Here is a 16,025-nt window from a genome sequence, read left to right on the forward strand (position 1 = left end):
ACAGAGATACTCACTTGAGCATTCCACCATGTTCAGCATGCCAGACCTGAATCCGGTCTTCCCACTGCTCTCTGGAAAGTTTGTGCTGGTCCATTACTCTGATACATGGAAGGAAGTTAGAAGCATTAGGTTACTTGTTCTGCGTCATATAGTTGCAATATTTAACTTTGCTATGCATTTATATTTATGTCACACTTTTTCCCCCCTCTCTTGAGATCTGGAGATAAAGCTGTTAAGATTATTGCTGTAGCATTTCTGAACAAAACTGGTATCCTCTACAGGAAGTGCAGATGTGTGTTGCTGAAATTAACCTCACTAAAAGCCTAAATGCCCCCCCACCCCTCAGCCCAGAACACACACCTCTGGGAGAAGGACTAGTTCATGAAGTGGAACATAGCTAATTCCCCATTTCTCTCCAGCAAGAACCCCCGGCTGTCATTGACCAAGGCCACAGTCTCATTCCACAAGGGCATGAAGGTAGAACACATGACCCCTTGACCAAGTGGAACAATTTATGGAAAGAAAAATGCACACCACTGAGACAGTTGGAGGAATGAGCTAAAAAAGAGAAGTTAATTTTTGGAGCTGGATGTCCAGCACAGGGAAAGTGTATCAGTGGGATAATTTGATTTTAAAAATTGATGTGTAAAAAGAACTTCTCCAGGTATAGGGATATTCATAAAGGCAATCTGCTGTTCCCCACTCAAAATGTTCCTGCTAACAGTTGCTAGTGATTAGACTTGGGGGTGGGAGGGAATCCAAACTCTGACTGAAAGAAATGAAAATATTCCCTTATTTATTTTCTGATGAAAAGGAAGTATTGAGTAATGCTCTCCAGTCATGCACATGCATCCTGCATGGAACAGAGGACAATGAGATGCAAAGGCTTTAACTTTTGAAGAGAGTCATGCCTTCTGATCATACCATTTTTGGGGGGAGTTCAAATAGCTGGAATACACTGGAAGACTCAGGGCAGTTTTACCCTTTTATTTTAAAGCACTCACCGTTGAGGGATCAGGCGTTCAGAATTGAGGTACCCAGACTTGTGTAATTCTTTATTGTAGTCTCCAAATTTGGCTTGCACAGCATAGGAGCCAAGAAGAACTGCTGTTTCAGGTGGGCAGTAGATCTCATCGCTGAGGATCCCTTCCTTCACTTGCAGGAAAAACAGCTTCTGGGTGATGTCCTGGATCAACTCCTCAGGCACATCTTCAGGGAAGAACTTGGCACGGAATTTGAACTGCAGGGGATTTTCCTTTCTGACTTCTTGAGCAGAGACCTGAGACAAAACGAACACATAGACCCAAAAACTGAGCAGATGGCTAACTGATAATAGGAGGGGTTTCTTTCACAAAGAAAAGGTTTAGAGACAGTGTTCTAATACAGGTTTACAGACAAGATTACTTCAGGAATTTACTGTCAATATGGCCCCAACTCTGCAACAAACTCCTGCACCAGCATGGGATCCCTTTCAAATCCATGGGCACCTGTGTAAGTGCCAGGGTCCACCCATGAGGCGTTCATTGTAGGATCACTCCTACAATAGCACAAAATTTAACACACAGTTAATTCAAAAAGCAGCCTGTTTAGTTACCAAAAAAAAGGCAAAGATAATATCCTTCTAACACTCCCTAGCAACTCCTTTCACTCGATCAGGGATCTCAAACTCAAACCACCACGAGGGCCAGATGAGGACTAGTACATTGGCCTGAGGGCCGCATCATTGACACCTTTTAATATAAAGATACAAAAGCCCCTTGCTCTGTCCCCGGCCCCGCCCCCATTCCATCCCTTCCATGAGGTCCCACCCCTTCCCCAAAGTCCCCACCCCAATTCTGCCCCCTCCCTGCCCCTATTCCAACCCCTTCCCCAAATCCCTTCCCCTGCCCCGCCTCTTCTCCACCTCCTCCCCTGAGCATGCAGCTCCTCCCCCCTCCCTCCTGGAAAGCGCTAAGTGCTGCCAAACAGCTGTTTGGAGGCAGAAAGTGCCAGGAGGTAGGCAGAGGAGCGGGGACACAGCACGCTGGTGGGGAGGGAGGGTGGCGGGTGAGGGGAGCTTGGTGGGCCGCAGCAAATAATTCCACGGGCTGCATGTTTGAGACCCTTGCACTAGATAGTGGGGGCAAATGGATACTACTTCAAAGGGGTACATGTGCCTCAGACTGATCTATACTCCATGCCAGATGGTTTTGTTAGGGGAGACTAGAAGGAAAATGAAGATGTGTTTTTATTTTAAGCAACAAAGAGAAGACCACCCCAAACTACAGTTCATGGAATGCCAGTGGTTCCATGTGATCACTCCATTGCTTCACAGAGTGCTGTCTCTCCTCCTTACTCCCAGCTGCTAAACAGCATGAAAAGTATTTAATGCTCTTTATGCATCTTATGTGGCAAAATACTCAAAAAAAACATTTGCTGTCATTTCCATAAATTTGTCACGACTGAGAAGTGCAGTCGTCTGACCTAGTGGAGAACCCAGTTGCATGGTCAACTTCCTGTTCCTGTGACGGATTTATATAGAAGCTGTGAACCAATCAGGACCCCAGGCATTCTGTCAGCATCCAGGACAGGAGTCCTCTGTTAGTTGCTGGAGTAGAAGCTGAATCTTGTTAGCCGGTCCCTAGGTGGCAGGTTGGAACTTACTAGCTCTTAAGAGTCCAGTGGGCCAGGGTTTAAGACCTGCAGTCCCTGATAATACGGGAGCAGAGACTTCCACAATACACTCTGTTTATTCAGGAACACAGGAATAGAAGAACTGCCATACTGGGTCAGACCAGTGATCTGTCCAGTTCCTTGTCTGACTGTGAACCAGCACCAGACACCTCAGAGAAAGGTACAAGAAACTTTACAATTGGCAGATTTGGAATAATCTGCCCACCAAGGGCTCATCTTAATCCCAAAAAGATCTGAAAACCACTAAATGAAGAGGACATTAATTATAGCATAACACTTTTTTAAAATCTAGAAATGAACCATTATTCTAATGAGCCTCGCAACTAATTCTGTGCCAGCATGGAAGATTAAGCACCATAAATTAACAGGTTCCACTCAGAGAAATAAAAATAGCTGCTTATTTTGTGGAAAGCCCTGATGTGCTGGGGCTAGACTCAAGGTACATCCTGATAAAGTGATTGCAAATAACCCTATCACATTTATACACCAGACTGCCAATATGCATGCGCACGGATGGGAGTGACCCTCCAGTTTGCCAGACCATTGTTCACAGGATTCCTGCCACCCTAAGTCATCTGGTTCTCTTTTTAAAAGTCACAAACATGGAGTTGTAAGGAATTAACAACAGCATGTACAGGACGGACATCAGCAATTGATATCACAGCATGACTCTTACACCAGAAGTTAGCCTCATTTCAATAGTTAATCCAAAATCTCAATTACCTTTTTATCAAGTTTCAGCCAAGTTGGAAATCCTTTGTTGTCCACATACTGAAGACCAAAGTACCATACTTCACGCAAGCCTATTGTCTTAACCACCTGAAACAAAATAATAAAAGAGTTAATATACTTGTAAAACGTCATTTGGACTATCAGCTGACTCAGCGGAACTCTCCCCCCAACCCACACACCCACCACCCACATCTAATTAATGATCTAAGAGGCCTTCCTTCTTCCCATCCACCCAAGGTTGCCAGCTTCAGGACCTCCAGCTGCAGCCCCTACCTGATGAGCTAGTCTATCCAAGAATCTGATCTCCCAGACAGGGAAGAAAACAGAAGCTTAGGAAACAGGAGGTAATGGAGCATTAGCTGCATATTTCACCTCCCAAAAAGGAGGATGAGAAATGACAGATGGAAGGCCTACCATCTGTGCATATACATCAGTGGTGACTGATGGATTTTTGCTTCATGATACTACTCAAGCAGAACTGCTTGGTATAAGGCACTTCAAAAGATGTGTTGGTTGGAAGAAGGGAAAGGGGAATTCACAATTGTATCTGGAGCCAGTGGATACCATTATTTTTAAGAATCAAAATGATGAAATTATAAAAGCCCCTCTCCTCTAAGGTTTCATCTTCACTGCAAAAAAAGGTACATTTTTACCATGGGAAATTAACCCACTAAAATCCTTGTGGAGACAAGGCATGAGCAGTTTTTCTGTGAGGCAGCTAGGCGAGGTCAGCCCTATACCTCTGCCTGCGGTTGAGGTCACTGTAAACACTATAAGTGCCTCGTATCCACTAGGATTTTAGGGCTTGTCTACACATAGGATAGTTCTTGAGTAACTCCATGTGTGGACACTTATCAGGAATAAGAACACCTGGTTCTAGTGGGTTAAGCTAAACAGCAATGAGAACAAGGTACTTTTATTCCAGATAAGGGTCCATACATGGAGTTACTCAGGAACAACCCCACGTGTAGACAAGCCATTGCAGTGGAATAGCTAACAAGTGTTATCCCCAGTAGCGCACACATCCCTCTTTTGGCAGCAAAGAAAGTTTAAATGTAAACACAGATACAGTACTTAGCACAAACTAGAAGCACCTCTAGGTATTTCTATTACAGTAGCATCTAGAAGTACAACTCCCATTGTGTTAGACAGCTGCAAACTATCAAGTAGTCCCTTCCCTGAAGATTTTACAATCTAAACAGATAGATGGTGTGAGGGTAAAAAGGCTCAGAGATATGAAGGTATTCATCTAAAGGCTGCACAGCCAGTGGCAGAGCTAGCGCAAGGAACTATGTCTCCTGACTCCTTGGCAAGGGTGCTGGAACAATTTGTATGGTAGGGATGCTGACAGCCATTGAACCAAACTGTAAACCCTGGATGTAATGGAAACCACTTCAAGCCAGGGGGTTCTGCACTACACCCCCATCCAGCACCTATGCTCCCTGGCCAGAACCCTTACCACTTATTCTCATACCATGTGGTCTGTTTGCCTGAGGAACTATGTGCTGAACCTAGTCACCTTCTAGGCAAGGCCAAGAGCTTCTTAACGAGGCTTTGATCCCTAAGGCCTTTAGGACCCCTCAACCAGGGGGCAGGGCAACTCAGGAAGACCAGGGCTTTAAAAAGCCTGATCCAAAACAACCAGAGGAGCTAGCAAACAGAAGCAGCTAAAGGGAGTTCTGTGAGAGTGTAAGGAAGATACACTTAACATTCTTTAAACTTACAGCCAAACACCCCCTGATAAAAACAATACAGCAATAAAAAGGAATGAGCTTCAGGAGTAAAAAGAGAATGCAGGAAGAAGTCCAGCAACAGAGTGGGGCTATCCAGTTTATTGCACACAGTGCAGCATGTATGATTATCTGCCCTATGGGCAGGCGGCGTATGTGTGCATTCGATGCAAGGAGCTCCTGGCCCCCAGAGACCATGTACGGGCTTTGGAGACCAGAGTGGCTGAACAGGAGGAGCTCAGGGAGACAGAAAGGTACATAGATGAGACTTTCCAGGACACAGTAGAACGGTCCAACTCTTGGTCTGACAGCCTCTGTGCTGTTGAGGAGGATGAAAGTCTCAGGGAAGGAAAACATCCAACTGGAGCAGAGGGAAACAAAACCATAGTTGGGACCCTCCTTCCAGATGATTTTGTGGTAACCTCTGACACAGAGGATACCTCTCCGGGGCAGGGAACTCCAGTTATTGGGAAGAGACAGGCAACAGTTACGGCGATTTGATCATTAGAAACATAGATAGCATGGTTTGCGACGACCGGGAGAACTGCGTGGTGACTTGCCCACCTGGTGCGAAGGTTGTGGATTTCTCAAGATATCTAGATAGACTTATGTGTAATATTGGGGAGGAGCCAGTGGTTGTGGTACATTTAGGTACCAATGACATAGGGAAGGATAGGAGAGTGGTCCTGTAGGCCAAATTTAGGATACTAGGTAAGAGATTCAAGTCCAGGACCTCCATGGTAGCATTCTCTGAAATGCTTCCAGTTCTACATGCAGGGCTACTTGGACAGGCAGAACTGCAGGGTCTCAATGCATGGAAGAGACTATGGTGTAGGGAGGAGGGGTTTCGATTTATTAGAAACTGGGGAAACTTTTGGGAAAGGGGGAGCCTATACAGGAAGGATGGGCTCCACCTAAACCAAAACAGAACCCGATTGCTGGCACTTAAAATTAAAAAGGTCATAGAACAGTTTTTCAACTAAGGGCTGGGGGAAAGCCGACAGGTGCGGAGGAGCACGTGGCTCGGAGAGAGACATCTCTATGGGGAAGATCTATAAATGGAGATTCCCTGTGTCCTAATGAGAAAAGAGGATAGAAGAGGATAAAATACAGGTAGGATTTGATGAGAAACAGTCAAAAGAAAAATGGCAGACAGCTAAGAAGTGTCAAGTTTTTAAAGTGCTCATATACAAATGCTATAAGTCTAAATAATAAGATGGATGAAATAGAGTGCCTCATATTAATTTAAATTAGGATATTGATTTAATAGGCTTCACAGAAACTTGGTGGAATAAGGCTAAATCAATGGGACATAATACCAGGGTACAAAATATATGTGAAGGACAGAACAGGTCCTGCTGGTGGAGGAGTGGCACTATATGTGAAAGAAAGTGTAGAATCAAATGAAGTAAAAATCTTAAGTGAACCAAACTGTACCACAGAATCTCTGTGGATAGTAATTCCATACTCAGATAATAAGAATATAGCAGTAGGGACATATTACCAACCACCTGACCAGGATGGTGATAGTGACTGTGAAATGCTCAGGGACATTCGAGAGATTATAAAAATAAAAAAAACCCTCAATAATAATGGGGGCTTTCAACTATCCCCATATTGACTGGGTACATGTCACCTCAGGATGGAATGCAGAAATAAAGGAGTACTTGTGGCACCTAAGGTGCCACAAGTACTCCTTTTCTTTTTGTGAATACAGACTAACACGGCTGCTTGAAACCTGCAAATAAAGTTTCTGACACCTTAAATGACTGCTTCTTGGAGCAGCTAGTCCTGGAACCCAAAAGAGAGGCAATTCTTGATTTAGTCCTAAATGGATCACAGGATCTGGTCTAAGAGGTGACTATAACTGGACCGTTTGGTAACAGTGACCACAATACAATTAAATTTAACATCCCTATGGCAGGGAAAACACCACAGCAGCCAAACACGGTAGCATTTAATTTCAGAAAGGGAGACTACACAAAAATGAGGTAGCAAGTGAAACAAATTTAAAAAGGTACAGTGCCAAAAGCTCACACTGAAATGAGAAGATCTCATTTACTTTCCCTCAAGACCTTGTTCTATATTGGGGTAAATGCTGAAAGGGCTAGGGAGGTCCATGTGTCTATGGAGAATGTATGTTGACATAATCCAAAGCAGACACACTTATTTTTAAAGTCTCATTTATCCCATCATGATATTCTGTTCCAGCAACTCTTCCCATCTCTCATCAAACAATTAAAAAGAACAAGAGTTGGGGATCAGTTCCCCATCAGAAACCAGTTAGCTCTGGGGGCTGCAGGCAAACAGCAATACTCGACTATGTCTAATTGAAAAGCTGCCCTGAGAGAGTGTTGGGTTTTTATGTTTTGAAGGGATGAGATTGAAACAAACTGATCTTCATTTTAAAACTCCCACACCTGAATCGTTTCTGGTTGCTGAGGGCACTCTGCTGTGTGGCAATAGTTGCTATTCAGAATAAAGCTATAGTCTACCAACAGCTTGCCATAGTCCATGCAGAAGTTGGCTCCCAAGGACTCCCCAACAGTGCAATGTAAAAGGGCAATTGTAACAAGGTAATGACTAGAAGCAGGCTTTCTATATGAATTAAGAGGAGGAAAGTCTTCTTAATTTAAAAAAAACACAAACCCAACCTATAAACTACCATAAAGGGATACCATCCACTTAAAAACTTCAGACTATGTGCGTGTGGTAGTGGTGGTGGGCTTACCTTCTGCTATTGCAAGTGACACCTAAGATTACAGAAAAATAATTTTCCTGCTCTTTCATTTTGTTCACTTTGCATTAGGTGTGTAGAAACAGTGAAACTGACTAGGAACGCAAGACTTGCCAGACCCAGGATCCATTTAGTTCAGTATCCTGTCTCCAGTAGGGTCCAGCAACAGATGCCTTAGGGGAAGGGGCAAGAAACTCCACATTAGGCAGGTGTGTGATAATCTGCCCCCTCCCCCCAGTTGTCCTAACCCCTAATAATTAGATTGGCTTAAATCCTGAAGCATGAGATTTAATATCACTACTCAGTCCATTATTTGTGTGGGCCTTTGCCCAGCAATGGAAGGCTTTAAAAGGAAAGGTGACTGTGAACCCAATTTTCATTACGAATGTACCAGTTTATTTGCAATTTAAAGTCACAATTTGGCAATGAATATTTTCGTGTGTGTGTTTTAGGGAGTGTTTTGATTAAAGAGCACTTCTAGTCTGGCAAAAGCCACCATTTTATTGAACACATCTAACTTGGGCTGAAGAACCCTCACTGCTGGTGATGTGAAAGTATGAAAGGAATCAGATAGACTATCTTATCATAGCTGGAGTTTTCAGGGCTGGCAGTCAGAAGGCGTCTTTCTTTTGGGAGGCAGCACACTATCTAGAAATCCACAGAGGACTGATTTTTCTCCCCGCCCCTATGTTTAGAATCACTATCTGGAGCAGAATTGGACTTTAAGTAGTCTTCTGCCAAAAGGAGCCACAACGTATGCTATTCTCTCAAGTTATGTTCTCTGTATAAGTGTTTGTAAATGCACCATGTTCTAGAAGAGAAACAGATGTAGACCACTGTTTCCTTTTTGGTAAACATCCTACTTAGAATGTTTACCATTGTTAGAATGCCGATATTGTTAAACTTACAGATTTCAAAAGACAAGGGAAAATATACCTACTCTCATAAAATAGAATGTAGAGCACTGGAAGAATAACATCAAGTATTCATCTTAAATGGCCTAATTCATTACCCCAGTAGCCTATTTTCAGGCTTTTGAAAATCAGTTGGTTTTCTGCTTGCAGTAGTGCGAAGGGCTTGTCTATATGGGGGAACTGATAGACTAAGCTATAGCAAAACAGTTATTCCACTATTCCAAACAATTTCCCTATGTAGACAAGCCCAAACAAGCCTGTAAATCTAAGTAAAAAGAAAAGGAGTACTTGTGGCACCTTAGAGACTAACAAATTTATTAGAGCATAAGCTTTCGTGAGCTACAGCTCACTTCACCTGAAAGCAGCAGAGTAAAATTGAAATCTGCATGAGCAGGCTCTAATACATGTAGTGCAAGCTCTGAAAACAGAGTTTGCTAGTAATCCACAAACTTACTGTGTGTATGGCAGATCTCTCAACCTTTATTTAATTAGAAACTACTTCACTGGCTTGTGTGAAGATTTTTTTTTTAAATGATAAAATAGTTAAGCCTATGAATGTTCCAACCCCTTTTCTTTTAGATCAGGCTCATATTCAGAGTCTTCATTCTTTTCCCACAATACAAGGTGTTTCACAATCCTGGATTCCTACAATCTTTCAAAAACAGCCACTAGTTTCTGCATGGTAACTTATGGGTAATGGAATGGGATCAAGTTTGTGGCACTCTCTCTTCCTTTAAACCAGTTCTGAGAATACACTTGGGAAGGCAACCCCTACTTTGAGAGCTTCTGGCTTAATTAACAAACAATTTTTGTGATTAAACTTAAGATCTTTAGTCCAGTTTGTGTCATTCTGTTTGTACATTCACACTGATCAAATATCAAATAACTTAGTCCCATCCCTATCAATGGCTGATCTCCCATCTAGTCAATATCTTTAATACAAACAAAATAATCGGAAAAGTACTAAGTTATAAAGCTACTTACCATCTGCTTATTTTTTTTAATTATTGCATCATGTAATTTTTTTAAGTACCTACGCAAAGTGTGAGCGCATGTTAATTCTATATGACTTGTTAAAATTACAGACCATCATGGCGTAGGAGTGAGTATTTTCACGTTCTTGTGATCTGTGAAAACCTATCTTGAGTGTAGTGTCAGGAGTTAACATTTCAAAATCCACAGAGGGTAAGGGAGCAGCATCTGTCAAGTAGACCATTTGTAATAGCTTGTCAAGGTGAATTAGGATATCCCCTGCAACAGGGGTAGTTATTTTTTGTCAAGCTACACATTTCTTGGTCAAGGCATAGTCAGGGTCCAGACTCCCAAAGAAAATAATAATAAAAATAAGTAACTACAATTTCTGGGTCCTTTCAAAGGCATCTGATGGTCCACATTTGGCACGTGGTCTGCCTATTTGTAGGACGGGGTAGTCAATAAACTAAATAATGTATGCTATCAGCTAAAATAATGTCTTGACTTTTTAAATTAGTACAATTACTTTATTTGATCTGGAAAGACAAATGATCCTTAAACTTAAAGGCCTTTTTAAATGAGTTGTAACCTTGCTGGAGAGTAGATTCAAATATAGTTCTGTTGAACATGATTTTAACTTAAACTGGTTTAATTGTACTGAGGACAAGGCTTAAGTCCTTCATTGCAAAAATGAGCCAAATCCTGCTTGCCTAACTCATGGAGTACTCCTATTGGCTACCATAGTATTTCCTAAGGGACCACTCAAATAAGAGCAGTAGGATTAGGCCCTGCAGTGTGACTGTGTTGTTTGTAGGCAATAAAAATAACTTTATATGTGGTCTTATTTTTTCATCTTCCCCTTTCAATTAGCATGCTGCTGTTAGTTGGCTTTCATAGGATTACCAAGCATCTTAGTACATCTGGAATGGATACGAGAGACTCTAGAATTTGCTGCTTCATTACCCTTTACTTGCCTTCTTGACCATGGGAAGCATGCACACACACACACTTTTTTTTTAGTTTTTTCCAAAGGTCTCTGTGGTGAGCTGATGCATGAATCCAGTTACTGGATTTTGTGATTTGACCCAGGTTGTCTGTATTACCATCCGCACTCAGTCAAATCCTGATTCAAATCAGAACTCATGAGATTTAAAAAAAAAAAAAAAAGTTAGGCTTAGTCTTCAGTTGCTGGGGGCAGATTTGTGTGTGTGTGCGTGCGTGCGCGCACACGCTTAACTTCCATTGAAATAGGATTGCATTTAAAAATCTGACTTTGAAGACTTGGGGCTCATTTTTTTAAGCTTTTCTCTGCAGCCATGGAGGCTAGAAAACTATATATTTTTCAATTAAACTTGAGATTTTCTGATAACCTGAGTGCAATAGGTGGAACTTTAATAAAAGCCTCCCATCATGACACTTGCAATAAATATCACAAGAACTGGGCTTCGTGCAGCAGAATGGATTTTGAGCGTTGGCGTTCTTGTCACCATTATCTCCCTGCCAGAGAGTTTGGAGTAAAGCTCAATCCCCCGCTCTTCAAAATATAACTGGACCTCAGGAACCTCTCAGGCTTTTTATGATGGAACAAACCAATTCTGCAGCTGGGAAGAAGGAGGGATTTTAGTTAAGTACCAGGTTTCAGAGTAGCAGCCGTGTTAGTCTGTATTCACAAAAAGAAAAGGAGGACTTGTGGCACCTTCGAGACTAATGCTCAAATAAACGCTGTGACACCTTAGAGACTAACGTTTATTTGAGTATTAGTCTCGAAGGTGCCACAAGTCCTCCTTTTCTAGTTATGTACCAGTTACTAGTTGAGGTGTGTTCCTCTTACCACCTACCACCTTCAGAAACCACTGATTTTAGTGGAGTCTTCTGGCTGACGACAACATAAGATTCATTTTGACCTAAAGTCTATTTTTAGTAAAATTAGCATTTCATTTATGAGTCAGCCAAAGTAGGGCACAAGAATCATATGGCTCGCATTCCAAGTTGTGCAAGAGCATATTCCGTTTTTGTTTTTTTTTTAAATGGCACACTTCAAACAAGGGGAAATGGCCCCCACAGGTGTGAGATGACCTTTATGTTCTTAAGTAGGGCATCTAATTCCTCTGTGTAAACTCTCCATTGCTGTAACTTACAGATTGTCCATCACTAATCAACCATGGCCACTGAAACTGTACCTCCCCGTCCCCCAAAGTGGTAATCAACATAGTTACTGAGTTTTTGTTTTGTTTTTCTTTTTAAAAGGAATTCTCACATGCTAACTGCCAGCTTCTGGCTAAATTCAAGGAAAACAACAATCATTTCTGCCTGAAATATTTGACTTGCATCTATAGCAGGCAACACTAAAGACTGAGGATAAGATTTTTCAATAGTTCCTAAATCATTTTGAAAGTGAGACTTTGATACTTTTGAAAATTATACCCTGAAAGATTCAAGTAAATATATTCTCCTCCTTCCTGCTGCATCCCTCCTATATTTTCTGGGTAGCTAATCAAGCCAGATCTACAGGTAGTTACAGTAGCTAGGTCCTACAACTAAATGCTGCCTCAATTAAAAAAGTCATTTTATTTGAGATTTGGCAAACAGTCTATAGATTTCAAATCTAGCCCAGGTCTGTAGTGATCAAAAGAAATTAAAATGGTGTCATTCTTGCAATAAAATGTGGTATTGCAAATTAGCGTTCAAGTACAGCAATGAATGCAAGTCAGACCAAAACAAAAGCCACTCAGACTATCTTTTCTATAAAAAAAGAAATCCACACAAGATTGAGTTGGCTCTGGCCAACTCGTCTGAAATGTCATTCAAAGTGTATTGACAAAATTTGTGCAAAGAATGCATGCTATTCAGCCAGTTCTGCCTACTTGAGCTGAAAGCCAGACTACACAGCCTTTTAACAAAAGGACCAGTAGAGGAGCAAAGAAAAACTGTTTGACCCAACTCATTCAACATTTTGTAAGAAACATTAAGCTAAAGTTGCCATTTTTGTATACAGTTTTAGTCTCTTTCCAAGCAATATTAATGCTCTGTTGGCATACAGGAGTCTTTATGATTACAAAGAAGTTCTCCTTCAAGCGAGAGCTGTGAATTCATCTCATATATACAGAAGTATAGCTAGGTCTTTGCAAAAAGCAAGCCTAGGATAAATTAGGCCATTCTTGGCCTATTTCTGTTCTACCCAATCAATAAGAACTCTTGGGTATTTGTTACATGTACAAAAAAAGGTACAAAAAGGTTTACAAAAATGCCATTTGCCTCAATCCAATCGCTGCCTCTTCCTTGTTCTAAGCCACAGCAACCCCACCTCCTACTAGTGACAGCAGGGATGAGCTCATGCTGTTTCTTCTAAAGCATATCCTCAGAGCAACAGCAAGAGGAGTGGCTGCCCATGTTCTTCAGTGCCTATAATGAAGTGGGCTTTAGCCCACGAAAGCTTATGCTCAAATAAATTTGTTAGTCTCTAAGGTGACACAAGTACTCCTTGTTCTTTTTATAAGTTCTGTGCGTCTTGAAGAACCCACTGACACCAATGGCCAGCCTCTTTGCTTTGTCTAATGCACAAGGTGGATGTGCCCTGTAAAAAGCAGTTACACTTAATATGCAAAATGCCCGACTCTCCTGGGGTCCTGCTACTCTGCAGCCAACTCACACCTGTTGTCCCTCAGTTTCCTCCTTGCTTCCCCATCTGCATAGAACAGTGATAAGGCAATTGTCAAAGGCAGGTACTTAGACTTGAATCAAGAGGTGTTATTGTAGAAGTGCAAGGTATTACAGCAATTCATGTACACAATATTTTAACCCAGATATTTAAAAAAGCTACCTGATGGAAATAAGAGTGTTCATCATATTTATATAAACAGTAGAACCTCAGAGTTATGAGCACATTGGAAATGGAGGTTGTTTGCAACTCTGAAATGTTCGTAACTCTGAATGAAAGGTTATGGTTGTTCTTTCAAAAGTTTACAACTGAACATTGACTAAATACAACTTTACTATGCAGAAGAAAATGCTGCTTTTAACTATCTATTTTTTTAAACTTTCCCTTTTTTTTTTTTTTTTTAGTAGTTTACGTTTAACAATGTACTGTACTTGCTTTTTTTTTTGGTCTCTGCTGCTGCCTGATTGCGTACTTTCGGTTCCAAATGAGCTAATGTGATTGACCGGTCAATTTCTAACTCTGGTGTTCGTAACTGATGTTCTACTGTATATTCAGTTATTAAAAGAATCCTCTCTTAACACACAACTCTCATATTGTCATATAGACTTATATTAGGTCGACTTACAGCCAGTGATGAGCTGCCAAAATCTTAACGGGTTCCCTCCTCACCCCACGAGGGGGTCATTGACCACCCCTGCCCCCCAGGACTTCTGCCCCATCCAACCCCCCCATGTTCCTTGACACACCCCCTCCAGGATCCCTGCCCCATCCAACCCCCTCCCCGTCTGCCCCCAGAACCGGGCAGGAGGGTCTCATGGGCCACCGTAGTGGGTGCCCACCCCACCTCTAAGAGCCAGAAGCACCTGCTGGGGGGGCGAGGTGAGGAGTCCCGGCGGTGCTTAGCTGGGGCAGCTCCCAGAAAGCATCCGGCAGGTCCCTCTGGCTCCTAGGGGTGGGGTAGCATAGCTGGGGGGGAGCAGGGGAAGCGGCCGCTCCCCCACTGATCACATCAAAAGTGGCACCTTAGGCACCGACTCCCTGGGTGCTCTGGGGCTGGAGCACCCACAGGGAAAATTTGGTGTGTGCAGAGCACCCACCGGCAGCTCCCCGCCCCATGCCCAGCCCCAGCTCACCTCGCCTCCGCTCCGCCTCCTCCCCTGAACACACCGCCCTGCTCTGCTTCTCCGCGCTTGTCCCTGGCTTCCCATGAATCAGCTGTTCGGCAGGAAGCCAGGGTCGGCTGAGAAGCAGGCTGTGGCTTCCTGCTCAGGCCGAGGGTGGTGGAGGTGAGCTGAGGCGGGGAGCGGTTCCCCTGCATGCGCACCCCCCCCAGGTTATCTGTTGCAGCACAAGTGGCCCTCCTTGCGCCCCCCCCGCCCCAGCTCACCTCCACTCTCCCTCCCTGGGGCCTGAGCGGGAAGCCGCCGCTTGCTTCTCAGCCCACCCCAGCTTCCCACATGAACAGCTGATTCGCAGGAAGCCGGGGAGTTGGGGGAGGGGTGGAGAAGCAGAGCAGGGTGGTGCATTCAGAGGCGGTGGCAGAGACGGAGCGGAGGTGAGCTGGGGCCGGGGAGCTGCCAGTGGCTGCTCTGCACCCACCAAATTTTCCCCTTGGTGCTCCAGGACTGGAGCACCTGTGGAGTTGGCACCTAAGGTGCCACTTTTGGCCGGTTAAATTTAGAAGCCCTTTTAGAACCGGTTGTCCCTTGCGGAACAACCGGTTCTAAAAGGGCTTCTAAATTTAACAACCGGTTCTAGTGAACCGGCGTGAACCGGCTCCAGCTCACCACTGCTTACAGCCCCTGCAGTAATTACTGCGGAGTTCATATCCACACTACCCTCTTTCTGTCAGTGGTGTACATTCCACCGACCTAAGAGGGGCAGCGTGGGAAGCCCAGGCAGCTCCCATGCTCTCGTGTGGAGCATGGAGCCAGGATCCCAGAGGCAGCCTGGCTCCCAGCAGGGAGCCTGTGCACGGGGCAGAAGCCTGGCTGGGAGTGGGGAGGATTTTCTTGTCAATTTCACAGCTCCAGCCTGAAGCCAATAAATTGACAAGAATGACAGCCAACAGCTGACATAAGTAAGCAGCATCTACATGGACATAGTCCTAACTATACCAAGATAAGCCCTACGCATCTCATGGAGGTAGAGTTAGGCCTTGTCTACACTACAAAGTTTTGTCAGCAAAAGCTGCCTTTTACTGACAAAACAGGGGAGGTGTACGCACTACAAAGCTGCTTTTGGTGGCAAAAATCTGCTGTTTTGCCAACAAAATAAAACCACCTCAATGAGAGGCATAAAGCTTTCTGCAGCAAAGTCAAAGTGACAAAGCACCAGTGTAGACACTGCTGTTTGTTTTGTCCACATAAGTGGCTTCCACCATTATCCCACAATGCCTGCTATAACTGCTCTGCTCACTGTTTTGATCTCTGCTGCCCTGCAGACATGCGCCTCTCCCCTTTCAAAGCTACCTGAAGTATCTGACAGCTGAGGGTGCTGCTCCATTTGGAGAACAAAGAGCAAATTAACGAGGAATGCTCCTATTCTGCCCTGCAGGAGGAAGGGGGGTGGGAAGAGGAGGATGGGGGACTGGACTGCTGTGCTGCTTT

The 16,025-nt window shown here is 43.6% G+C and overlaps 1 protein-coding gene across 3 annotated transcripts in view; it reads right to left on the bottom strand.

Annotated features, from left to right (window-relative positions):
• Positions 1 to 16,025, bottom strand: part of EZR (ezrin) — a 59,536-nt gene that overhangs the window by 15,991 nt on the left and 27,520 nt on the right. For all 3 annotated transcript variants that reach the window (XR_006280452.1, XM_038396735.2, XM_043512258.1), the window contains exons 4-6: positions 3,397 to 3,492; positions 1,005 to 1,279; positions 15 to 98 (exon numbers count right to left, since the gene is read on the bottom strand). Coding sequence is in view for 2 of the 3 variants with exons in the window: in XM_038396735.2 (XP_038252663.1) it covers positions 15 to 98; positions 1,005 to 1,279; positions 3,397 to 3,492 (455 nt within the window). In the remaining variant the exon portion in view is untranslated. The remainder of the gene's footprint in view (positions 1 to 14; positions 99 to 1,004; positions 1,280 to 3,396; positions 3,493 to 16,025) is intronic.

Source organism: Dermochelys coriacea, chromosome 3 (assembly GCF_009764565.3).
Source record: "Dermochelys coriacea isolate rDerCor1 chromosome 3, rDerCor1.pri.v4, whole genome shotgun sequence".
Taxonomy (NCBI): domain Eukaryota; kingdom Metazoa; phylum Chordata; order Testudines; family Dermochelyidae; genus Dermochelys; species Dermochelys coriacea.